The sequence below is a fragment of the Pelecanus crispus genome, chromosome Z, assembly GCF_030463565.1.
Source record: "Pelecanus crispus isolate bPelCri1 chromosome Z, bPelCri1.pri, whole genome shotgun sequence".
Lineage (NCBI taxonomy): Eukaryota > Metazoa > Chordata > Aves > Pelecaniformes > Pelecanidae > Pelecanus > Pelecanus crispus.
In genome coordinates this window covers 29,217,307-29,242,416 of record NC_134676.1, presented here as the reverse complement: position 1 = coordinate 29,242,416, position 25,110 = coordinate 29,217,307, and the positions used below count along the sequence as shown (strand labels likewise).

Sequence of the window (25,110 nt, the reverse complement as noted above, 5' to 3'; positions counted from 1 at the left end):
AAGGAGTGGATTATGAAAAACCTGCTTTTTATCATATACACATTTTACACTTTCCACTCTGTCTTTTCCTTTCTTGCTTTTTTCCTTCACCTGTTGTAAGACAAGGAGTTGTGAAACTCTCCCTCGTGCCTGTACATTATGCAGTGTGATCAGTTTAAGATGTTCCTCTATCCTTACTAAGTCTAAATTAACATTTTTTAAAAAGGAGCAGAATAAGCCAATGGCTATAATTTGAGCTTGATTTTTGTTTTTTTCAAGAGTAGGCTTATGAAATGAGAAATATTGCCACAAAATATCTCCCTTGTTTCATGTAGTTAATGCAAAGAAAACGTGAAAGCTGGCTGGCTACATAGTCCCTCAGCTTTAGTCTCCAGAGGGTATAGAGATTGTTTAGTTGTGGCCACAAGTGCCCGTGTGGAAGAAATTCTGATGTGCTCCTGTCCATCAGGCTGCTGTCAGCTAAGCACCCACTGGAGCAGTCTGTTGAGTGTCTTCAGGGACTTCCCCTGTTCCTATCTCCACAAAATAGCCATCCATAGTATTACTCAACAGATAAAAAGAGCTATTCATAAAAAGGGCTATTCACAACTAACATAAAAAGATTTTAAAAAAGAAGATGATAAATTAATACTCATAATAGCAACAACAATAACAATAGTAAATTCTGGGTATAATGGTGCAAAACTTGAAGAGTAATAGGAGAAACCACTTGGCAGTTATAATAATACTTCAGGCTACTAAAAAGTGGTGTGTCACCAGTTTCTGAGGATGACAGGCATGTTTGGTCTCGATACTGGACTCCTAATGTTTATGTCTATCCTTACAGGAACAATCCTATCTAAGGAAGATTTTGTGCCTGAAACTAGCCTTTGCCTCTTCACCCCTAGTTCAATAGACCCACCTGTATTTAAGTGGAAAACAAATGCAGGATTCCCATTGTTAGGAGTGACGAGAAAGATGTCCTTGGGGAAGGCAGGCGAAGATGTGACGTTGTGGGGGGTGGCAAGAGTCTCACTGCAGTGCAGGGTATGTTTGCCACATACAGGGGAAGGAGCCAGATGCTTGTCAGGATGGTTGGGGGCATAACTGCGGTTTTCAGCCATGGAAATGTCTGTGCTGCTGTGTTGTGCTTTGGTGCGGGTTTTTCACAGACTTGTTCATGGAGCTGGTGGAGTCAGTGCTGTGGTAACTGTTTTGAAGAGAGGCAGGGCAGGCATCATTTGGAAGTGTGAATGGCTGAGATAGTCTTCTGCAGCGTGTTTTCCAGAAAACAGCATTTCTGCCAGATGTGGGGGCAATTCTGTCTTATTTAGAGCAACTGTGGCAGCCAGGAACCGTGGTGGAGCACACTGTCCTCCTCTTCGAGGAAATGCAACTTCATCTAAATTTCCTCCCTCAGACATGTCACGCATTTGTTATTGTTTGCTGCTTCTCAGATCCCTTTCCTGTTCTTTTTTGAAGCTATTGTATGACAGATTTTTCTTGGCTGGTTGCTTTCTATTTACTATAAAGAAACCCACGGGCAGATATCTGGGAACTAGTATTTTTTTGAAACCAGCATAGTCAGTTGTAGAATTACATGATTTTGTTTTGTAAACTGAGTCTAAGATCATTTCAACTACATTTGAATTTTTAGATTTTTTTAACACAAAGTGTGCTTTTGTAAATATCAAAATACTCTGGTTCGCTGAGTCGCTTATTCTGATGGGTTTTAAGTAAAAGGTCAGTTATATTAGGATGAAAGGAGTTAGTTGAAAGACATTATTTAAAACGCAGTTTTTTGAATCACCTTTGCTTTTGCAGGCATAAACCCAGTGTTACTTTCTAAGTGGAACTAGAAAACTGCAGATTTGTCATTGGATCACAGCCTCTGTAGAGTTGAAAAGGTTATAATAAACTTGCATCTGAAGTATATGTCAATGGAGATGAGAAATTTACTGGATGTTTCTGAAAGCACTTTCATTTCTCAGGGACAGGTGACTATAAATGCAAAATTTGATGGAGACATTTACCTCCCAGAGGACGCTGAGTTTTACTTTGTTTATGATGGATCCCTGAAGAGGCACATAATGTTTGCTGAGCGAGTTAGTGACAGTGCTCTTCGGTCCATTGTTCCAGGTGAGAATTAACTCCTATTTACGTTTTTCAACTCTTTGCTGTACGCCACCCCCATTTCAAAGCTGGGCACAACTGGACGATTTGGTATAACTCTGTTTTATGGCTCTGTAATGGAGGAAATGCAGGAATTGAATCACGGCCTTTAGGATCCAGGCTGAGTTTGACTGACCATAGGTGACCCTGCCTTTTGTAGCAATCCACACCAGCACAGTATCAGGCATAGACAGTGCTACTGGGCTTTCATAGTTGGGTGTGCATTAAAGTGCAATTTTCAGGGAGGGCATCATTTTTAACATGAATTAATTCTATGCCACAACGGTTCACTTCTGGGCATCCTAACACCTGCAAAAGTCATGTTTTTGTCTGAGCCTTCCCTGGGTGCAGCAGTCAGCCTGGCTTGCAAGGCCCTCATGGTGGAGGTGTGTGACGCTTGGAAATCTGCTGGAGCTGTACACAGTGCAGAGGTGTTGGGAAAACAGTTTCAGGGTGTCTCGCTGCAAACGGGAGATTTGTGTTGCCTCCCAGCCGGCTTTTTGCCTTGACACTGTCCCCCTCATGGATGTAACATAAACCCTGGTTGTCACCTTTATTGTGTGCTTTGTGACCTTTTAATTTGTGTGAGTAGCTGGCTATAGACATGATGTACCTGTGCAATAGGATCTGCTTGTTATTTGTTCTTGTTTTCTAAAGGGGATTTAGAGTCTGAAAATAACTGCTGAGTATAAAAAGTGAAAGTTTGCTGCCATTACATGGTGGCTTCTTTGATCCTGAAAATGGTAAATAATTGTCATGGAGAAAATGCAATGCTAGGCTTATTCCAGGGTAGCAAAGTCTTCTTTTTTTTTTTTTTTTTTCCTTTTGGTAAGAGGCCTGAAATGACACTGTTAAGTGCTTGCTTCTGGGCTAGGAATAAAAACAGGAGGCTACAGGCAACACTTAATCCTCTGCCTGTTCCCAACAGAAGCCATGAACAGATGAAAATAAAGTGTGAGGTTAAAATATAGCCCTGCTGATGTTAGTGTTGTTTTGTAGTGGCCAAATGAAACATAAGAGAATGCAGAGTGCTTTAAAAACAACCACAGATGTCGTAAGTACATGCTTCCTTCTGCAGTTACCAGATTGCATGTATACTTGTAGTTATTCAGGGATATTTTGGAAAATTTAGATTTGCACCCATCGTATGTCATGGTTAGCTCTCCAGTGAGAGGTACAGCTTGCACCTCTTCTAGATGTATGACATCCACCCTCACTTAGATGGCAAAGGAGGAGAAGGAATGCACAAGGTGCTTAAGAGGTTTGAGAGACAAACTCCCTTGGTCCTCAAGAGTCCCAGCTTTAAGTTAGAGAGTTGATAACAGCATTTAATCAAGTCTGACAAAAGCATGAAGCATGCTTTAGTTAAAAGCTTCTGGGTTTTGGCCTACATTGAGACACTGGGTAGGTACAAAATGGGTGTTAATAAATAGATGTATTACTCAGAGTTTGTGTGGAAGGCCACTCTGCCACTCTTTTCACAAGCATCTCATTTTTCTTAATTCTTATCCAAGAACATTCAGACTTTTGATTTGTGGGATTTCATCCTGATGAGGTTACCTTTTCTTTCCATTGTGGTTAAAGAACCTTTGCCTAGAAAGACTGCTTCTAGAATTAATTATGTCAGTACAACTGGGGGGACTGGCAGTTCACAGTCTAGTTGAATCCAAGTTCATCACTGGAAATGGTTGGTGGATGCCCTACAACAAATAGGTGTAACTAGAGGGAAGAATAAAATAATTCTGGATGAGTAGTCACAGCTTTTAGAGGTGGGGAGGAATGCGGAAAAATGAATGTATTTTCTGAACATAGGTAATGTTAGTGATTAATTTACATTATAATTACAGGCCATGGATGCCAAGAAGCAGTTTCTGTCTCTGTGTTAATGTACACAAGGGGATACTCACCAGTGGTCCTTGGCAGCTGTCTCATCACTTACAGAGAGAATCTGTCTTGCAAATTGTCTCGCTTTCTGGTCGATCACGCTGAATGTGTCACTGCTGCTAGTCACAAGATGTTGCTGGATAAGTTTGGGCTAAGGATAAAAGATCTGCAGTCCCTGGATAATGATTTGATGATGGCTATTGCTCATGAAGAATTGCCATCAACCTGGAACATCCTTGGAAGCTGCTCAGAAGGTGGTAAGGATTTATTTTAAGTTAGAAAGCTTTTAATGGTGGTTAGATGCACAGTTCAGAGCAGAGTATCTCACTGTTTTATCTCAGGTTCTCAACCCTTGTGCTTTATTTTGTGGTTAAGATGAAAAACTGTTCAAGTATGAGAGGGGTGATCAGAGATTTCGTTTGTGCCCAGAGGTTTAAAAAGGATAATAATGGTTATTGTAACTCAATCTCTCCAGAAGCTTTTTGTGCCTTGACTCACTGTGAATGCAGTTCTTTATTTATAAATAGACTCTGCCTTTGCAAGATTAAAGAGCTGCCTGTTTAAAAAAAGCAAGAACTGTAGCAGTGAAATATTGCTGCCATGATTCCAACCAAGTGAGATGTTTTAATTACTCAGACAAAAAGGAGACGGTCCTAGAACAGAAGAATGTGTTACTGTAGGCATTCTGATGTACAGAGTAAATATAATTTTTATCATGGTTCTGTCAGTGTTTATACTTTATTTATGACTATGATAATTCTTTGGGGACAGTATCATTAAAAAGTTTTGTGGTTTTTTTTTTTCATTGTAGAGGAAGTGAGATAAAAATATACATGAAACTTTACATTACAGTGTGCTATGAGAAGTTTTGTAACAAAATCAGGTGAAGTTTTCCTGGTTTCAGGTCTCATTGCAAACAGAAAACTGTAGTTATGTTTTGCTGAAGAGTATAATTTTTTTTGCAGACCCAGCTGATTTATAGCTGAGGTTGGAAACAGTATTAAACTTGATGGCTTCACATGGTTTTCATTGAAAATTTGGTACTTTTGGCTGTTTTCCTCTTAGTACTTCAAACTACTAAAAATTGGAGGACAGGCAGTTTCCATAAGAGCCAAACTGAAACAGAGATTCATGCAAGCTTTTGGGAAGTAAAAACACAGCACTTAGCTCATTTCTTTTGGTGAGGGCTTTTTTCCCATCTTAAATCTTTCTAATTCTTAATGACAGATAGCTTTAAATCTGCTACTGCCTTCCTCAGGAGAAGGATGGTTTTTATCTATCTGTTGTAAACAGATCTTTCAAAAGATGTAAAAACAAATACCAAGTCTCATTCAAATATTGGCTAGACAGGAAAGAAGAAAAAAACCAACACATTACTTGTTTCATTTTGGCATGTAGTAAATATGTGTTCACATTACTCAACTGCTGGAATGGCCATTGGACCTTAGCAATGAAGACCTGGATTCAAAGCCTGAAGAAATCAGCTGTAGTTTTGTTCACAGACTTGGTTAAGCTTTTGATCAAAAGCAATTGAAGCCTAACCCAGAAGTATCAGCAGGATACCAGCGGTACTGAGGGATGCTTGGGCAAAGCCAACCGGGTACCTGCTTGCTTGAAACATGGGAAGTTTATGCTGGGAGTGTTGTGGTTCTGGAGGGTCAGAGATCAGCTGTGCTGGCACCAGACTAAGCTCTACCAGGGCAGCTGCTATCCAAATAGCAATTTTTAAAAAATTTTTAGTTATGCTAATTGTTAATTTTCAGGTGTACTGCAACATTTGCATGGAAAAGAGTATGTTGCCCTCATGAGTCTTCTATAGGACTTGTGTTTTTTTGTTGCTCTGTCTTTTTCATACTTTGTTCACTTTTCAGACTTAAATATTATACATAAACAGAATTTGAATACAGCAGAAAAGCAGGTATGTGTGATCCAGTCACTATACAAAGTCTCTGTGAACGTTTGAAATGTTAGATGAGCATGTCTTGAGCATGCTGCATTAGTGGTGGCCTCATGGGTACTGTTGCATTGAAGAGGTAACATCTCCCTCTGTACCCCAGTCATTGCTCTTAAATGAAGCTGGGATCTTTCCCCTTGTTTCTGAATAAAACAAAAACTGATCCAAATTCCTGGGGCCTGATGGCGATGCTCATAAGGAGTAATGGATTTAAACTAAAGGAGGGTACATTTAGACTGGATATATGGAAGAAATTTTTTACAGTGAGGGTGATGAAGCACTGAAACAGGTTGCCTAGAGAGGCAGTGGAGGTCCCATCCCTAGAAACGTTCAAGGTCGGATTGGATGGGGCTCTGAGCAACCTGATGTAGTTAAAGATGTTCCTGCTCGCTGCAGGGGGGTTGGGGTAGATGATCTCTAAAGGTGCCTTCCAACCCAAAGCATTCTGTGATTCTATGATTCTCACGCATGGTGAGGAGCTCTCAGTGCAGTCTTGCCTGGGCAGTGCTTACTGTCCGCCCTCGTTGAGCGGGGGGCTCCTGAAAGCTTTCTGGACAGCTTCTCCTTCAGCCCGAGGGAGGTCAGTCATTCCCTTTGTCTCTCTCTCTGAGGTCCAGGTTTGATCTGGGACTGACATCTATTTTGGTATCCTCTAAGCAGTTTGTATAATTTTTCTTTGGCTCCTGTATCCTTTCTCTCTCCTTTCTGAAAGTATAGTTTTGATTCTTCTTACAGCCATATTGTCTCAGACCTGACTCCTAGAAGCACTGACTCATGTTTCTTCCTCGTGCTGTCCCCATCGCTGCATTTTTGTCCCCAAAGCCAAGAGGCCAAGCACAGCTGGGGGTTGTATGTGGCTGAGGGAGCCCTGTGCATGCAGGGGAAGGAGAGGGAGGGAGAAGGGGATGGACTAGGGCAGGAGTGCTTCAGATCTCAGCACAGGTGAGAAGAGGAGGAGAAGGTTCTTCATTTTCCACCATGAGGTGATAAAGGGTTGTCCCAGCACTTCATTTCTTCCTCATGCTCCAAAAAGATCAAAATGGATGAGAAACAGGGGATTTATGAGGATTTAGAAAGAGGATGAGACCTTCTTTCCCTACCTGCTGTCTCTGCAACTTCCTGCCTTGACAGTGTCAGGATGTTCTTTTTAGTATCAGTGTTGTCAGAGATGTAGGTGCTATCATCCATCACTAGTTAGGACCTCATGCTTGTGAGCTTCTGTCAGTTTTCAGAGCTGCTGGGCTATTTATATTGGAAAAAAAATTACTTTTTAGTGACACATCACTGGAGAAAATTATTGCACCATCTGGTGTTTTTGGACCTCATTCATTTTTATGAGGATTTAGAGACGTACAGGTTGATGGAGAGACAGAAGAATAATTTATTCATAGGAGTTTTGCTATTCAGAAAAACTGTTTGTATTCCCTTTATAAGGCATTAAAAGGATTGGATAAAGAGGGAGCCTGGATTGTCTAGGGAGCATTGCAAATAATTGAGGAATTTAGTGCAGTTGCACAGGTCAGGACTTGTTAGCCACATTATTTAAAGTTCAACAAAAGAAACAAGAAAGCATGAACCTTTTGGTAATCCTCACTTGTAATAAGTGCCTGTGTGACAACCATGTCAGGAGTTGCTCACTCACACAAACTTGTCAGATGCTGAGATCACTGGGCACATAAGCAGTTTGCTGCTAGAGGAAACTAGGGACCCAACAGTAGTGCTATGCTTAGACATTTATTTGCTAGTGGGTTTGAAGAAAGGGGAAGGAGGGGTAGGGAGGAGGGAGAGGGAAAAGCTGATTTTCTTGTTGGTTGTTACCTTCATAAAAGGTATTTTCCTTCTGAAAATTGTATTGTTCAATTTATGGAGGTAATCGGTATTAAATATTAAGCCAAATAACTCGTTAAAGTTGCTCAAAAAAAGGAGATTCTTCCCACAGTTTTTCAGTGTACCAAAAAAAAAGAAGAAAGAAAAATGGAGTGGTTTGATCTGGATGAGAAAAATGCTTCCAGGTAACCTTTCCTCTCTTAGTACCATCAGGTTAGGGTAGTCTTTTAGGACACTGGCAAGGACACAGGTTCAGCATCTTCACTGCAACTTTTTTGCCCTTGACACACTCAGGCTTACGTTCCTTGGCTGTCAGAGGGGGAGTGGAGCACAGGAATGTGGACCTTGAAGGGAGTCTGCTTTATGTACAGGAGGCTGAGAGCATCTCAGTTTCTGGTTGTTTTAAGGGCATTGCTGGGAGGGTGAGTTCAGGTTGTCTGGGTGACTTAACGGTGCTGCTAATCAAACAAGAACAGTTGCTGCTGGCTTTGCCACTATTTAGTTATTTTCAAGAAGAGTGCTCTTTTAGGTTTGAGGCTATTAATAGAAGCAATAGAATTACAGCCTGAATTATGAAAATTAATTGTAGGTCATAGGGAAGGGAACAATGTCTATGCTTATTTAATTCCCTTTCATGAAGAACAAGAATTTCCATTTTATTTCATAAATGCTTCATAATTGTTTTCTAGGAATAGGTCTTGTGGAGTGAACTGTAGTACCCAACCTCGCAGCTTTAGAGTCTGCCTTTGGGGAACACTCTTCCATTTTCTGTGGCATTTTTTACTTTATTGCCCTGTCCCCGCCCTTTTCTTTGTAAATCCTGTTACTGTTTCCACTTGGTGCTAAACACATTCCTGCTGAGCTGCACCAGTTCAAACCTGGCTGATGCGTGTCGTATTTTTGGTCTAAATTAAAGAAAATTCTGTCTGTGCTTTTTCCTCAGTTGGAATTTTAGTTTTCTTTTTTCCTGTGGAAGGAAAGGGAGAGGGGGGCAAAGTGCTTGTTCTCCTTCATGGAATTAGGAAAACACTGGGAACAGCGGATAAATATTTCTAGGTGTGGTGAGATTTGTGAGGAGAGGTAATATTTTTTGACCAGACAGTTTAGGGGGTTAGAGAAACAGACAAATCATTGGCCCTGTAGGAGTTCGCCCCTTTGGAAACTGTGCAGGGCAGAGGGAGGTGGATGGTAGCTTGGGCATCGAAAAGCAGAGGAGTGTCTTCCAGTGACTGCTGCTGACCAAGAAACCTGCGGCATGAGGCAAGATATTGGCAAGCACGCTTCAGCCTGCGGGTCCCCAGCCAGTGTATGATCCTCATCTCCCGGCCAGTGGTAATAACAGCAGAGAGATGTTTGAGATCCCTATCAACATGAAGGGGCTTTTCGGGAAAAGCCTCTAGCACTTGGAGGAGATGGTGATATGCAGAGTGACAGCAGAGCAAGTACTGTAAGAGATACAAGAGATTAAGTTTCCTATTTAAGGCAATATATAAGTAGTAGGGCTCAGGAGCCTGGTCTGCTGGTGGAGAGACACAGGTATGAAGCTATGGACTGACCCAGCCTTGGGTCAGCACTAGGCTGGAGAGTCCTTCTCTGCTCCTGGCTGAGTGTCCCCGCCTGGTGTTGAGCACTCCCATTGTGCTCAATAAACAAGTGTCTTAAACCAAACAGCTCGAGGGAGTGTTTGGCTGCAATACAAAAGAATAAGGAATATCCCTGTAACAGAAACCATCTCCTGTAGTGTTTTGCATCTTTGTTGGGGTCACTGCTTGCAGTATAGTCAACTGAAACTTCACCTGATGGTGTAGGTGGTGGCACCATGCCAGGGTTGGTGGATGGGAGTGTTCTCTAACCCTACTGCTGCTAAAACTGCTGGGGCAAGACTCCTTAAAGTCCACCTTTGTGATGGAGCTTAACCTTCCCGTTTCCTCCTTTTCTTCTGCAGCATTGGTGCCAGCCTCCATGTGTTAGTTGATAAAGGTATGATGAGTAGGGGAACTAATTAAAGAAAAGAGGGATGTTCCAGATATTCAGTAAGTGGAAAGGGAAGATGCCACCACAGCCCTGCCCTCAGATGGGCTGTCATGTACCTGACTTTGTGCATTGAGGCCACTATCTATTCACAAAACCACTTGTGTGTGTTTTTGCAGCAGAGGGGTGCACTGAAGACGGCTTTATAAACAATCTGACACCTAACAGAAAAATGAAAAAATGAACAGTAATGTGTAAAAGTACATAGCCAGGAAAAATTGGAATTTGTCAGCCAGTTTTGATGTCTCCCCCTGCTTTTCAAGTCACAAGTCTTGAGGTTTTTAGTCTCCTTCCAGGAAATGAATGAGATTCACAGCCCAGAAAGGGCTTAGTCATTTCTGTCAGAGAGAAATATTTGGTTTTAGTTTATTGTTTTGAACATAGGAAGGGATTCAGGTGCAAGGAAGAACAAAAGGATTTATATAATGTTTAAAACAGACTGTGTTTGGCTCAGCTCTGTGTAATTCAGAGTGTTTGGCCTGGAGAATTGGGATGCCACGCAAAACAGTGTCCTGATAGTGCATATCTTTTACAGCACCACCTGCCTTGCAGTAGCTGGCTCTGTATGAATCAGCCAGCAGTGCATCTTTCAGGTCTTAGGAGTTGTTGGTTATGTGTCTAGATGGAAAATGGTATTTTATACCATTTAAGTACGAGTATGTTGAAGAAGCCTTGTGTTTTCATTTTTTCCTTATTTTCCTCCTGTTTGCCACTGAATGCAGTTGAATTAATTATGTTGTTTTTTCACAACATAGTTTTTTTTAATTTCTTGATAGCTTTCTTTTTGTTGGTTTTTTTTTTTTTGTTTCCTTCCCCCCATTTTGCCACATTTGAAATCTTCCTCAAGGGAAGGGGAAAAGAAAGTGAAAAGTGTGGGAAAATGCCATGTGTTCTGTCACAGTGAGGAGCTGTAAGAAGTGGTGAATGAGGAGAACTGATCTGGACATTGTTCTTAAGAAAAAAAAATGCTAAAGACCAGTTGTTTCAGAACTTTACCTTTTTTTTTAGTGCAAATCTTTTCTTTTTAGACAGGTCTATTTAAAAAGCCTATCATCAGTCATCCATGTCTTTTTGGTTTTTTTGCTTTGATACTGCTGATCCTGGAATAGAACCGCAGCAGAATTTGGATGGAAGGGGTCCCCGGAGGTGGCCTGGTCCTACCCTGCACTTGGGGCAGGGCTAGCTTCAAAGTTGGATCAGGTTCCTCAGAGTCAGATTTTGAGCACCTTCAAGGACAGTTTGTAACCTCTCTGGGTGACCTGTCCCAGTGTTTGATCATCCTCATGGTGAAAAATACTTTCCTTTTTTTTTTTTTTGAAAGAACACATTTACCTTTCCATTTATCCTTCCAACAATTTGTATTTTGGATTTTAGTATCATGAAGCTATTAGTAATTGCTTTATGTCATCAGGTTCTGCTCACTCCTGGGCAAGCCAGGTGGGAGAAGCAAGAGGAGAGTAGCCCAGCAAACACACAGTCTGTAGAGGTGAAGGATGGGGAGGAATGCAAGTGCTGTTTCTAAGTGCATCAGGGGTAAAAACAGCCAATGGAGCTGCTGGGTGGTTCTCCTACCATATGCATTCAAGCTAGTCATGAACAAATTTAGCTTAAGGTTAGATGAAGGTTGTTAGGTTGGGCTGATAAAAAGTAGTTGCTAGAGAATTTGTGGTGAGATAATAGAAGTTATTATTGTAGGTGGTGTTTTAAGACCACAAAGATTAATTACTGTTTATTAGTTATTTTCAAACCTAGGTTCTTTTGTAGCCGACTTAATCATACTGCATTGTTTTCAAGATTTGGCCACAGAAGAGTAACTTTATTTGCTGCAGTGTTGGAGTGGAGAGAAGGCTGTCCCTCATTAGGGAAGGCTTCCTAAGGCCTCCCTTTTTGCTGAGCAGGAAAGTCCTAATCTTACCTTGCCCAGAGCAAGTTTATCTGGCTTTTTTACAGTGTTACAATATACATTGAAACCCAGTGGCCGCAGGCCAAAGTTTTAATCAGAGGATGGAGTTCAGAGTAAAGTTTCCCTTTTTGTTTCTGTGTTTTTAATCTAACGGTTGGGGTGTGGTTGGTATCTAATCAGATGCTTAGTGTGCTTAGTACTGCTTGATATATTTGCATGTGTTTTAATTAGATGGACTTATGTGCTGGCTGCTTATTAACACTATATATAGAAAAAATGGTCTAGTTGGAAACATCTGAAGAACTCACTTTGATGTCTAAAGTGGACTTTAGCAGAATTTAAGTACTCCAGACCAAGGAGCAATTCTGAAAGCTCATTTTTTAGTGAATGTTTTAACCTGGAAATGCACAATGTTTGTTCAGGGGCTATGTTTTGGACCACAGCATTTCCTGGGCATCTAAACTCGAACTCCCCAGTGTACGTATAAACATGCCAGAAAAGGGAGTGCTGGTGCCTGGCATCTGGCTGTGCTCTGCTGGGGTCTAGACTGGTGGCATAGCCTTGAGTCTGCTAAAGTCCTTGTGGGGGACACTCTCTGAAGTACAGAAATAGCACTGGGGCCAGTGCAAAGCACAGATGATGTTATCAATCTCTATTAAGAAATCATTTTTCACATCTGATGACAGTATGATGAGAAATGCATCCATGTCCAAACAGCAGAGACTTCTCCCAGCTGATTGTTGTGTTGTAGTCAGTCTTTAGTCTCAAAGACCAAGCTGCTTTCTTGGTCTTCTGCCCCGCATCCCTTAGGTTTCCTTCTGCACCGTAATCCATTTTCGGTTACTCTGCAATGGAGGGGACAGGGCGTACTCCCACCAGACGGGTGGTCAGAGGAAGTTTGAAGATGTGTGTGGGTTCAAATCCCACCTGGCTGAGGAAGAAGTTGAACTGCGGTCTGCCATTTTTTAAGTGGCATATCAGCCATCATTTCCACTATCTCTGGACAGGTTTTGGGAAGTCTGAGCCCTCTCATTTAAATGTTCCTCCATCAAGAATGTCTTAGATCCAGGCAGACCGAGGTGTTTGATGAGTAGTGCCTGGTTAGGCTCTGAAGCTGCGGGTTGGAGTCAGATCCTCATGCCTCCATATTCCCTATGGGCTGACTTTAGCCAGCCACTGAGTCACTGCGTGGGTTTTGCTCTTGTGAGACCCCACCTGGAGTACTGCGTCCAGCTCTGGGTCCCCAGCACAAGAAAGGCATGGACCTGTTGGAGTGGGTCCAGAGGAGGGCTGCAGAAATGATCAGAGGACTGGAACACCTCTCCTATGGGCCTGGAGAAGAGAAGGCTCTGGGGATACCTTATTGCAGCCTTTCAATATATAAATGGGGCTTATAAGAAAGATGGAGAAAAACTTTTTACCAGGGCCTGTAGCAACAGAACAAGGGGCAACAGTTTTAAACTGAAAGAGGGTATATTTAGATTGGACATAAGGAAGAAATTTTTTATGATGAAGGTGGTGGGACACTGGAACAGGTTGCCCAGAGAAGTGGCTGTCCTATTACTGGAAGTGTTCAAAGTCAGGTTGGATGGGGCTTTGGGCAAGCTGATCTGCTGAAAGATCAGCAGAGGGGCAGGGAGGCTAGACTAGATGACCTCTAAAGGTCCCTTCCAACCCAAGCCATTCTATGGTTCCATATCACTATTTTAGTGAAGCAGTTCTGCAAATGCTTGAGTTGGATTCAGTGGACTTAAAGGTTACATGTACTTGAAAACTTTGAAACATATATGCCATCTTGCTTAATAGATATGTAAACACTATAATTCATACCATTAATGATTAATGTTTGTAACTAAAATGCAGCAATGATCATTGTCTCCAAAGACTGAAATTAGAAATATTTAGCAGACCTTTGAGGAAAAAAACCCATAGTTCACTGCTTTCCTCTGTGGCCTAGCATTCTGCAGCAGATCCTGTGTCCAGCTGGACACATTTTTACCTAGAATCTGAAAGCGGGAGATCAAGAAACAATTTTATTGCCCAAAACCTGGGGAGAAAATAAGCATTGCATGGGCAGGCTAATGCACCAGATCACATGTTGGGTAGCCACAAGTAGGAGGGAAGTTTGAAGATGAATTTTTTTTAAAAAAAATGACATGACATTTCATATGTGTGTTTTAGAAATACTTAGGTACATATTGTGTATATGTTTAGGGATATTCTGCTTTAAAGAATCCCCTCTGCATCTTGTTAATGTGTCTGCTTGTGTTAGAACTGCAGTGAAATAAAGGTTTCAGACACTACATGCAGGTTTGCTGTCTGGCACAGTGCTAGAGTCTGTGTCCTGAAGCTCCCCTTTAATCTGATGTCTGGAATTTGTAGCATTTATTGGAGGAAGTTTGACCTGGTTTTCTGGGATTTGACTGTGTCTGAAAGTTTTTGATTCCACGTGAAACAGAAAGGTAAAAGATCCTGGATGGGTTGCCATTAAATATTCAGAGCAAAAGCTGATTACCAGTAGAGATCCCACACTAATTTTCCCTGTGGAGTGATAGAGCAAGTTCCTTAGGTTCCTTACCATTCTGGCTTTATGAGATGGGAAGATACAGGTTTCTTTCATATTATAACACTTCAAGTCCAACATTTTCAAAGAAGACTAATGATTTTGCCCTCCAGCTCTGAGAGGATATTCCAAAAGGTCCAGCTTTGCAGAAAGCAACTTTCCCATTAAGATGTCCGGGGAGGATGTAGTCAGCTGAGACATGACAGCAGCCTTCAATTATGTAAAAGGAAGCTGCGAAGGGAAAGGAGTGAAGTGTTTTTCATGTCTGTTTTGGATGGGACAAGAAGCAGCAGGCTTATACAGAGAAAGGGGGAGCTAGGTTAGGCATTTCAAATCTTTGTAACTGTGAGGGTAAAATTATCCCTTGTGTAGATTGCCTATGGAGGTTACGAAAACCTCTTGTTATTGGAACATTTTTAGAACAGATGAGACATCTGTCACAAGCAATTTAGGTTGAGCCAATCCTGCCTTAAGGAGTGGACTAGAGACCTCTTGAGGACTCTTCAAGGGTTTGTTTTTTTTTTTTTGGATGGTAGTACCATCAGTACTTAAACTGAACAGGAGTCAGCTGTTAACCACTGTATTTGCATGTAACTACACGATACCTTTGCTCAGTGCATAAGTGTTACTGAAAAACATGTTTATTAGATTTTTGGCTACATAACTGCTCTCTCTGCTAGGGGATTGCTTTCCATCATTGTGGTGGGTTGACGTGGGCTGGATGCCAAGTGCCCACCAAAGCCGCTCTGTCACTCCCCTTCTCAGCTGGACAGGGAAGAGAAAAATATAATGAAAAAGCTCGTGGGCCAAGATAAGGACAGGGAGATCACTCAGCAATTACCATCATGGGCAAAACAAGCTTGACTTGGGGAAAATCAGTTTAATTTATTACCAATCAAAACTGAGTAGGGTAATGAGAAATAAAAACTAGATCTTAAAACACCTTCCCCCACCTCTCCCTTCTTCCAGGCTTAACTTCAGTCCCGATTTCTCTGCCTCCTCCCCCTGAACAGCGCAGGGGGATGGGGAATGGGGGTTGCGGGTCAGTTCATCACGCGTTGTCTCTGCTGCTCCTTCCTTCTCAGGCAAAGGACTCCTCAAGCTCTTCCCCTGCTCCAGCATGGGGTCCCTCCCATGGGAGACAGTCCTCCATGAACTTCTCCAACATGGGTCCTTCCCACAGGCTACAGTTCTTCATGAACTGCTCCAGCATGGGTCCCTTCCCCGGTGTGCAGCCCTTCAGGAGCAGACTGCTCCAGCGTGGGTCCCCCACGGGGTCACAAGTCCTGCCAGCAAACCTGCTCCAGCATGGGCTCCTCTCTCTCCATGGCTCCACAGGTCCTGCCAGGAGCCTGCTCCAGCCCGGGTTTCCCACGGGGTCACAGCCTCCTTTGGGCGCATCCACCTGCTCCGGCGTGGGGTCCTCCACTCCATGGGCTGCAGGTGGATATCTGCTCCACCGTGGACCTCCATGGGCTGCAGGGGCACAGCCTGCCTCACCATGGTCTTCACCATGGGGTGCAGGGGAATCTCTGCTCCGGTGCCTGGAGCACCTCCTCCCCCTCCTTCTTCACTGACCTTGGTGGCTGCAGAGTCCTTCCTCTCACGTGTTCTCACTTCTCACTCCAGTGCAGTTTGTGTCTCATCGGTACCCCCCCGTGTTCTCCCCCTCTTCTTAAATATGTTATCACAGAGGTGCTACCACTGTGGCTGATGGGCTCAGCCTTGGCCAGCAGCGTGTCCGTCTTGGAGCCGGCTGGCATTGGCTCTGTCGGACATAGGGAAGCTTCTGGCAGCTTCTCACAGAAGCCACCCCTGTAGTACCCCTGCTACCAAAACCTTGCCATGCAAAACCCAATACAATCAGGCAGTTTTATCTTGTAAATATTGATGCAGAGAGGAAATTTGACAGCAATTTGCTGTACATTTTAACTGTATTATTTACACAAATGTGTGCACGTACCTACATATGCTTCAGGAGCTTCACCTTTCCTTTGCCACTGGAGTTTATAATTTTCAGTAATGTGTTTTGAACTGATTGGGTAACCAGGAAGAAAAAGTCTGTTGAATCAATATGATAAATTTCAATGGAATGTCACAAATCACTGGGAACCTAATGGATTTTTTGTTCTGAGAGCTGTAGAGTAACTGTCCTTAAATACTTGACCCTTGTGAAAGTACCCTTATGTTTAACTTCATATCAAAATAACAGTGTAATGAACAGGTTGAGTGGCACTTGAGCTTTATTTTATTTATTACCTCTGAATTGCAGAGGCTTTGTGTTTGAGAATGTATGTAGACAGATAAACCATTCTTTGAATAAAGGCCAGGGAAGGGCTTGAGTGGAGAATCAGCACCTAGTGACTAAGTTGTCGTTCTGTACTCTTTTATTTTAAGCTTCATCCTGTTGAGCTTGATGATTATGTAGTATTGGCAGGTGAGACCATCTTTCTGAAAAGAGAGACACAAGAATTATCCTGTATATTTTACCCACATGTGTGTTAGCCTATGGCTTGCTGTGCTGCTAAGGATCTCTTACCATGCTGATAAGCAGCCTGCCTTGAAAAATCACACCCTTTTTTTTTCTTTTTTTTAAAAATGTAGATACTTGGCCATGCTGCCAGATGTCTTCTGTTCCTGAAGCAATGCAAAGCAGCTGGAAAATTGCCTCTTAACTGTGTTCTGCAGTATATTGGGGCATCTCTTGTGCTGAATGCTATACTATGTAGAAGAAAGAGAAATATTGAGATTTTCTGATTCAGTCTGTTTTCTTTGACTGCTGAAATTACATGGTATTCGGATATCCTAGTTTAGCTCCACAGATGCAATTAAGTATCTAACTCTGTTGATTTCAGTGAAAGACGGATTCTGCCAAAGTACTTTTGTAAGTCTGAACTTGAGCTGTGATATTTCTGCAGACTATAACAAGGTTCTTTTGGTGCTTCCTAGCAAATAAAAAGTTGGGTTTTGTTACCGATGATTTGGTTTGTTTGCTGTGTGTTTTCAGAGCCTAAACATAAAGAAACTCTTCTCCACCTTGTGATGAAATTGGGCTTGGTTAAGCTTTCCCAGTTCTTAGCAGCCCAGCCTGGAGGGTCATCAGCATTAGCATTACCTAATGAGGATGGAGCAACACCATTAGATTTGGCTTTACAAAACAGGCACTTCAAACTTGTTGAGGTCTTCACAAAGTAAGTATAATTGTTTTCTGCTTCCTCTGAAAAACTCTTACCAGTTAGGGGGTGTGGGGAGTAATGTTGTTTTTCTCAAAAGTTGCTTATTTTGTGTTGGTTTCTGTTGCTTTTTGCCATTATTACCATTTTAAGTGATAAACTTGTATTTACAATTAAAGGAAGTGTATGATGTGCATCCTTCGTTACATTTGCAAGTCAATTAATAGTCAATTAAGTGACAGAGGACCAGATGCACCATCAGGTACCTCTCCCAGCACTATTGCAGCTGAATACTGACATGTTACCAACAAGTAAAGACACCCCTTAAAATATATATAGCGAAATATTTAGATATAAACACAACCATAGGACCTGACTTTCACAAAACCTCAGCAGACTTTGTGACCTCTCTAAAGCTCAGGTTTGAAGGAATAAGGGAGAGTCAGCTATGACTCTGTTTTTGCCAGAGAACTGCCTTACTGTCAAATGACTTAAAAGACAAATGCTTTCTGGCACGTTTCAGCTGTCCAGAGTTTCCTCTGTATGGACCTGAGGAGCTGTATGGTGTGTGTGTGTGTGTGTGTGTGTCTTGGGGTACCAAATGTTCAGCATCAGATGCCTCTTCCCACTGTTGGCTTTTCTTTGCAAATAGAAATAAGCAAGAATTGGGTTACATTTTTATTTTGGTATGTAGCTCTTTTGGTTCTGGTTCCATGCAGCGTATAGTTTATGTGAGACTTATCCGTACTTCAGTTTGAAAAAAAAATACTTTCAACATGGTACAGTACATTATGTTATGAATGTCTCGTTTGTTTGTAACGTCCAAGCAATGCTGTATTCCCTTGAGATACTTTCTGTTTTTCACTGTCGTGGGATAACAAACCTGCTAGCTGCCAGTCGTGTCCTACTGCTATATATGGCAACATTAACAGGAAAAGGTACTACTGCTAATTTACAGCAATAAGGAGAAATAGGTATTGTCACAGCTTGCTCTTTCCGGCTTATTTTACTAGTGAGTAACCATCTAGAGCTGACATTGTTTTTTCCCTGCCGATGGCTAGAAGAAGCTGTGTGTTCTTAGGCCTGAACGGAGTCATTGGTAAGTATTTGTTTGCCCAGCTGTATTTTCGGTGGATGTTTCAGATTTTCTGCCTCTGGTTTTTGCAGCGGGTGCGTTGGGATCCTCACGGGCTGTGCCGAAGGTGATCAGGAAGCTTGCTGTGGTTGTGTTTTTTTTCCTACCTGTGCGCGGAGCATCTGCGTTGGTTTAAAGAGTGTGTCGTTCCAGTTTCCAGGGTAGTCACTCGGTTGACATTTCAAGAGCAGAGATCAGCAAGGGTGCTTGCTTGCAGTTTGTTCATTCATCAGGAGCTCTGACGCTGACATTTAGACACACTGCACAGCACTTGCTGGAGTCAGACATTAAGCTCTTCAGAAAATACTTCTGGGACAGATCTCTTCTTTACCGGGTAGGTACCTATCTAGCTCACGGCATTTTCACAGATTTTCTTTAATAATTTCCAGCTATAGACTTTTCAGGTAGGATTTGTTTTTCTTGAGTAGCCTTTTAGTTTAAGCTGCCTATGTCACTAATGGCCAGTGTAATTGCAGGATTACTGTTGTGGACTTCTACTTTGTGTAAGTGTAGCACATTGTACATATGAAGCTGGAGGTTAAGAAATGTTGAGAACTTTATCAAAGCCTGCTTTACCTCCCAAGTTGTTTTTGAATCATTGCGGACTCTACAGTGAATATCTTTCCCTGAAAACTCTGTCTTTAATTGCATTGCCATTGTATTCACGTTGGTATTTTGAAATATTTAATTTAGTTCCATTCTTTTGTCTAACTAATAGTGTAATGCCTGGGAGCCTTTATCAAAAGCCAACCCCAGTCTATAATTTACAGCAGAAATACAGAGTATGGACTTTTGCTGTAGAGTTTAGGTATGGTGTAGTAGGTCTTATTTTACTGTAAGGTGTCTGGAGCACTGCTGTGATATTCTGTGATATTCTTCAGGACATCTCTCAATTTCAGTAAAGTAAGGAGGAGAACACTTGAAAGCACAAGTTCTTTAATAGCAATGCAGGTAGTCATTTATGTTTTTAGACTGACACTGCATGACTATATAAAACTAGTGAACTAAAACCACACTAAAAATAGGCTTTTTTCTTTTTCTGGTCTTAAAATTCAGCTTTTCTTTTCCATGCTTAACTTCAGGTTTCCTTATCTGTGCACTGATTTTCCTTATCTTTACTGCATTCTGCATGTTTTTTTTTTTAAATTAGAATGTGATCCACGTGTTATGTTTAACACAGAAACTTGTGTGATGTCTTATATGGTCCTTATGTATAATGTCGTGTACACTGTACAATGTACACTGCCAAGATTTTGATTTGTTCCAATACAAATAAGTTATTCCATGTTTGTAGCTTGCAGAATACCTACCATTTGTCTGTAGCTTTTCCATGGAAACAATATTAAACCGAATAGCAAAACCAAGACTGTAATGAAGAATGCATTGGTTTTTATATCATTGGCTTTTTCTTGCACTCACCAAATTCTTGTTCTTTCAGTCTTTGAAATGGAAAAAGGAAGTGTGGTATGTTAGATGTTTGTGTGGCTCTTGGAGACAAAGACTCTCAAAGGGTGCAAAATTCTGCACTTGGTATTTTCAGGAAAAATCCTACTACCCTTCACTTGTGGGTTTCCCTTTTGCTCATTCCTCTAGTTGCAGCAGTCTAGATCCTCTGTTGTGGGGACCCTATTCACCCCCTGCCCAGCATCAGTGTTGAACTACTTTAAATAAAGCAGAACTAAGCCAGAATAATTGGGAAGAGCACATGGTTGAATTAATTTCCTATACACCAGATATCATCCTGGAGCGTATGTGGGGGGATGATCAAACTGTCACGTTTAGACTGTGTATTCTGTCCAAAAGGTAAGGTAAGAATCGATTTTCTTTCTGTTGCAAATAAGGACTTGCAGCCCTTAGTTGGATTCAAAGCGTAAGGTGGGCGTTAGAGATTTTGCAATACATAGTCTTTTTAAAATAGAGAATCACAGAATCATAGAATGCTTTGGGTTGGAAGGGACCTGTAGAGATCATCTAGCCCAACCCCGCTGCAGTGCGCAGGGACAGCTTTAACTAGATCAGGGTGCTCAGAGCCCCATCCAACCTGACCTTGAATGTTTCTAGGGATGGGGCCTCCACTACCTCTCTGGGCAACCCATTCCAGTGCCTCACCACCCTCATTGTAAAAAATTTCTTCCTTACATCCAGTCTAAATCTATTCTTCTTTAGTTTAAATCCATTATTCCTTGTCCTGTCACAACAGGCCTTGCTAAAAAGATTCTCCCCATCCTTCCTATAGGCCCCTTTAAGAACTGGAAAGCTGCAATAAGGTCTCCCTGCAGCCTTCTCTTCTGCAGGCTGAACAACCCCAGCTCTCTCAGCCTGTCCTCGTAGGAGAGGTGCTCCAGCCCTCGGATCATTTTTGTGGCCCTCCTCTGTACCCTCTCCAACAGTTCCATGTCCTTGTGCTGAGGGCTTTAGAGCTGGATGCAGTGCTCCAGGTGGGGTCTCACCAGAGCACAGTAGAGGCTTGACCTGCTGGCCACGCTTCCTTTGATGCAGCCCAGGATTCGGTTGGCCTTCTGGGCTGCAGGTGCATGTTGTTGGCTCGTGTCCAGCTTTTCATCCACCAGTCCCCCCAAGTCCTTCTCCGCAGGGCTGCTCTCAGTCCCTTCATCCCCCAGCCTGTATTGATATTGGGGGTTGCCCCATGCCAGGTGCAGGACCTTGCACTTGGCCTTGTTGAACCTCATGAGGTTCACACAGGCCCACCTCTCCAGCTTGTCCAGGTCCCTTTGGATGACATCTCGTCCTTCTGGCATGTCAACTGCACCACTCAGCTTGGTGTCGTCTGCAAACTTGCTGAGGGATGCACTCTAATCCCACTGTCTATGTCATTGATGAAGATATTAGACAGCACTGGTCCCAGTACGGACCCGTGAGGGACTCCACTTGTCACTGGTCTCCATGTGGACATTGAGCCATTGACCACTGCCCTCTGGATACAAGAATCCAGCCAATTCCTTATCCACCAAACAGTCCAGCCATCAAATCCATATCTCCCCAATTTAGAGAGAAGGATGTTGTGGGGGACTGTGTCAAAGGCTTTACAGAAGTCCAAATAGATGACATCCACTGCTTTTCCCTTGTCCACTGATGCAGTCACTCCTAGGCCACTAGGTTGGTCAAGGCAGGACTTGCCCTTGGTGAATCTGTGCTGGCTGTCTCGAATCACCTCCCTGTCTTCTATGTGCTTGAGCATAGCTTCTAGGAGGGTATGTTCCATGATCTTACCAGGCACAGAGGTGAGGCTGGCAGGTCAGTAGAATTTAGAGGTAGAATTTATTGCTGTACTGGAGTATTCAGCTCATCTGCAGCAGACTAAGACTGTACATCTAGTTTATTGTATCTTGAGACTGCATAAATGACCACATTGCTATTTTAGGCTTGGGTCAGAAAGACAGGGACTAAAGAGAAGGAGCTTGTCTCAGTTATGGTGGCATGCAGCATTGGATTTGTGTGTGTGAAATGGATGACTTAGGGAGTAGCACAAACTATTTTTGCAGTTATTCATGCAAGAAAATCCCAGTCTTTCTCAAGTATGTTCTTCAGTCCGTGGTCTGTGGGTTCTTTTAGTCCCTTGACTATTCCTTACAAGTCTGAAAGAGTAATGGAAAAGTTAAAACAAACAAGCTGTTGGTAAGCTAGAGTTACCCATACGGGAGCCATGCCTCCACTGGAAACGTGCAGGGGCTTTGCAGTTCAAAAAGTGTAAACCCACAGGTTTTGTGGCTGTGCTAGGCAATACAGAGAAGAGCTTTCTGAAGATGGTGGGGAAGAGTGTGTAATTGCTTGAACTCTGTACAACATCCTTGGGGCAGAAATTGCTGTGGTGGTAGCAATGCCCATCAGTGAGGCCGTGTGGTTTGTTGTGCACCTCCAGCAGAGCCCTAAGCAGCATGTGGGGGTGATCCATTTGGCTGTCTCAGTTGCTGGAGACAGCACAGCCAGTGCGGGGGAGAGGTCCTCTACGAGAAGAAAAGAAATCCGTGGACTAATGGACACATGTGAAACGGTGTCAGGGTAATAAAAAAAAAAAAAAGAAAGGCCAAACCATATAATCATTCAAAATTGTTAAGATAATTTATGATAATTTAAGTAATTTTGTTGCCTGATGGTGGACAGATTTGGCAGTTTCCCAAGGAGGAGTTGACTTACTTCTGCCTGGTAGGTGTGGGAGTAGGAAAGTGTCTCTCACACCAACAGACAAGCAGAGAAAAATGCAACTACCCCCACAGAGGTGGGTGATATAGCTAGCTTCACAGCTACGTGGCTTCCAAATCAGTTTGGCTGCAATGTTCAGCCCAGAGTCATCCCTGAGTTTTTCTTTCGTATTCAGGATACCATGCCTTTTCTCTGTTTGCTGCTCTGGTAGGTGGCAAACACACAGGCAACCTAACAAGAGGAAAAGACTAGAAGCAAGCAGAGCTGCAGATGAAGTTATGCAAAGGGAGACATTCTCTTCTCCACCCCCTTTGCTTATAATCTTTGAAGGTAATTGCTAAAATAAGGGACTGGATCTCAGCCACCTCTTCCTTTTGAGCAGGAGTGATATAGTCAGTGTGTGTATCTGAGTGAGGGGTCAGCCTAGCCAGGGACCATGGATGTGGGGATGGAGGGGCTTCTGCCTTCCAGGCTGGGTTTACCAGGTAGTCAGTGTTCAGTCCTGGTTTAGGCTCTTTGTATTGCCTATCTGTCAAAACGACTTACTTTATAGGGTTGCTTTGAAGGTTAACTAGACTTCTGAACAGAGCTGTTGTGCAAAGCTGCTGTGCTGCTTTTCTCATAGAGGAGAAGGTTATAAACAATTAAGTACAAATGTTGAATGTGATCCTTTAGATGCCTTATGTAATGTAAACAGGAGGTAACTTCTTTCTGTAGTTGAAAATATTTTATTGGTTTCCCTCTTGAGGAATTGCTATTGGTTTCCTCTGGAGGGTAACCGATAAAATACTTTGTGGAATCTTTATCAATCATTTTAGTGTTGCTTATAACATATTTGTTTGCTAGTCTTTGATATTGTTTTTGAGTTTTCAAATAAATGTCATGGGCATCAAATACAGTTACTGTAATTTTGATTTTTTTTTTATAGAGTATTAATTCAAACCAAGTTGAGACAGTGGAAGGTCCAAAAATGCCCTGCAGTACTACAAACTCTGTAGAAGGTACAGTTTTTTATTCCATAATATTGCAGTCTTTAAAAGCTCTGGAAAGTTGGCACAGATTCATACACTATTTATTTATTCAGAAAGATCATGTTTCATATGACATTAGAAACCTGTAAGTAGACAACAGAGGAACTGCAAGTCATACACTACCAGAGTTGTGTAAATCATGATACTCCCTGCAGAGCATCGGTTTTCCAATGTCAGACTGAAATTGTTCACAAAATATTATGTCATTTATAGTGACTGAAAAAACCTTAGCTAATTTTATTGTAAGAGCCAGAAAAATGTCAGAAGGTTCCAGGAGAGGGCAGTGTTTAACTGAATGAATGCTCCAGCCTGCAAATTGCAGTAAAGCCAAGTAACTCAAGTTAATGAAGGTAGGAGCCGAGTAACGTTTTGTATGAATAGTTTTGGGATCCAGCCCAGACTTCTTAATGTGGCAAAACTCCCATGTGTTTCAATTAGACATTCAATATTTTGGTGAGTGGTTTACCTCTGTAAGGATTGCAGGACTGTGCTTGCTGGTGAGAAAGCTCTTTCATTACCAAAATACATCCCTGTGTACCTCAGAGCAAACATCTCTTGGAGCTGAAAAGAAAATCATACAAAAAAGGTCATTCTTCAGCATCAGAAGTATAACACCTATGGTGTTTACATATGATTGTTAGGAATTTATTAAAAATTTTCATCAGTTGGCCGTTTGCTTCTGTGGCTGGTGCTGTATATTTGGATGAAGCAACAAGCTGAAAACTGTGAGTTCTGCAAGAGGCTCGGTCTTGCTCAGTGGCTCTGCTGGAGGCAGCCCTACTGAGAGCAGCAGAAATGAAACCACCTACATAAACTGCCAACAGGATCAGGACTGGATTGAGGGAAAGGAATGGGACTGCAGTTCCAGGTGGCATCAGCTAGTAACTTTTGAGTGAATGGATAAAATGGGGACACAGTTGTTGTGTAGCTCATATTTAAACATGGAGGCTGCTGTTGTTAGTGCTGGAAAAGGGGTTTATACCCAACTTCTCCAGCAGCATTCAAGGAAGAAGTGTTCTGCCATGAGAAGGTAAATTTGCAGAGAAATGATAAGCAGTTGTTAGCAGTTGCAAACTATGCATCATCCGTTACTATAAATGTAAGTGGTAATTTAACATACAGGGTTTGTGAATGACTTTGGTGATGCGGTGTGCAAATGCATTGACTCTGGGTATTCAACGGAGTGCTGTACTCTGACCAGTGTGATCTTTATGCTGCTCCTCGGGGATAGAAGGTGAATGGATTGGTATCACTGTATGTGGCAGTAGCTTGGGCAGTAAAACTTCTAGGTGATGAT

General features: G+C 42.3%; 1 protein-coding gene across 1 annotated transcript; it reads left to right on the top strand.

Annotated features, from left to right (window-relative positions):
* The first annotated feature begins 1,919 nt into the window (after positions 1 to 1,919).
* On the top strand, positions 1,920 to 25,051 carry LOC142596649 (rho guanine nucleotide exchange factor 28-like). Its single transcript, XM_075726438.1, has 5 exons — positions 1,920 to 2,118; positions 17,321 to 17,504; positions 18,775 to 18,955; positions 23,711 to 23,783; positions 24,936 to 25,051. Exons 1-5 carry the CDS (start codon positions 1,920 to 1,922, stop codon positions 25,049 to 25,051), a joined length of 753 nt encoding a protein of 250 aa, XP_075582553.1.
* The last annotated feature ends 59 nt before the right edge of the window (positions 25,052 to 25,110 follow it).

Excerpts from the sequence above, each read along its gene's own strand:
- LOC142596649 (XM_075726438.1), top strand. The coding sequence starts at position 1,920 with ATGGAGATGAGAAATTTACTGGATGTTTCTGAAAGCACTTTCATTTCT. Across the intron at positions 18,956-23,710 it reads ACAGATCTCTTCTTTACCGG|AGTATTAATTCAAACCAAGT; the intron begins GTAGGTACCTAT and ends TTTTTTTTATAG. Across the intron at positions 23,784-24,935 it reads TACTACAAACTCTGTAGAAG|GGTTTGTGAATGACTTTGGT; the intron begins GTACAGTTTTTT and ends TTTAACATACAG.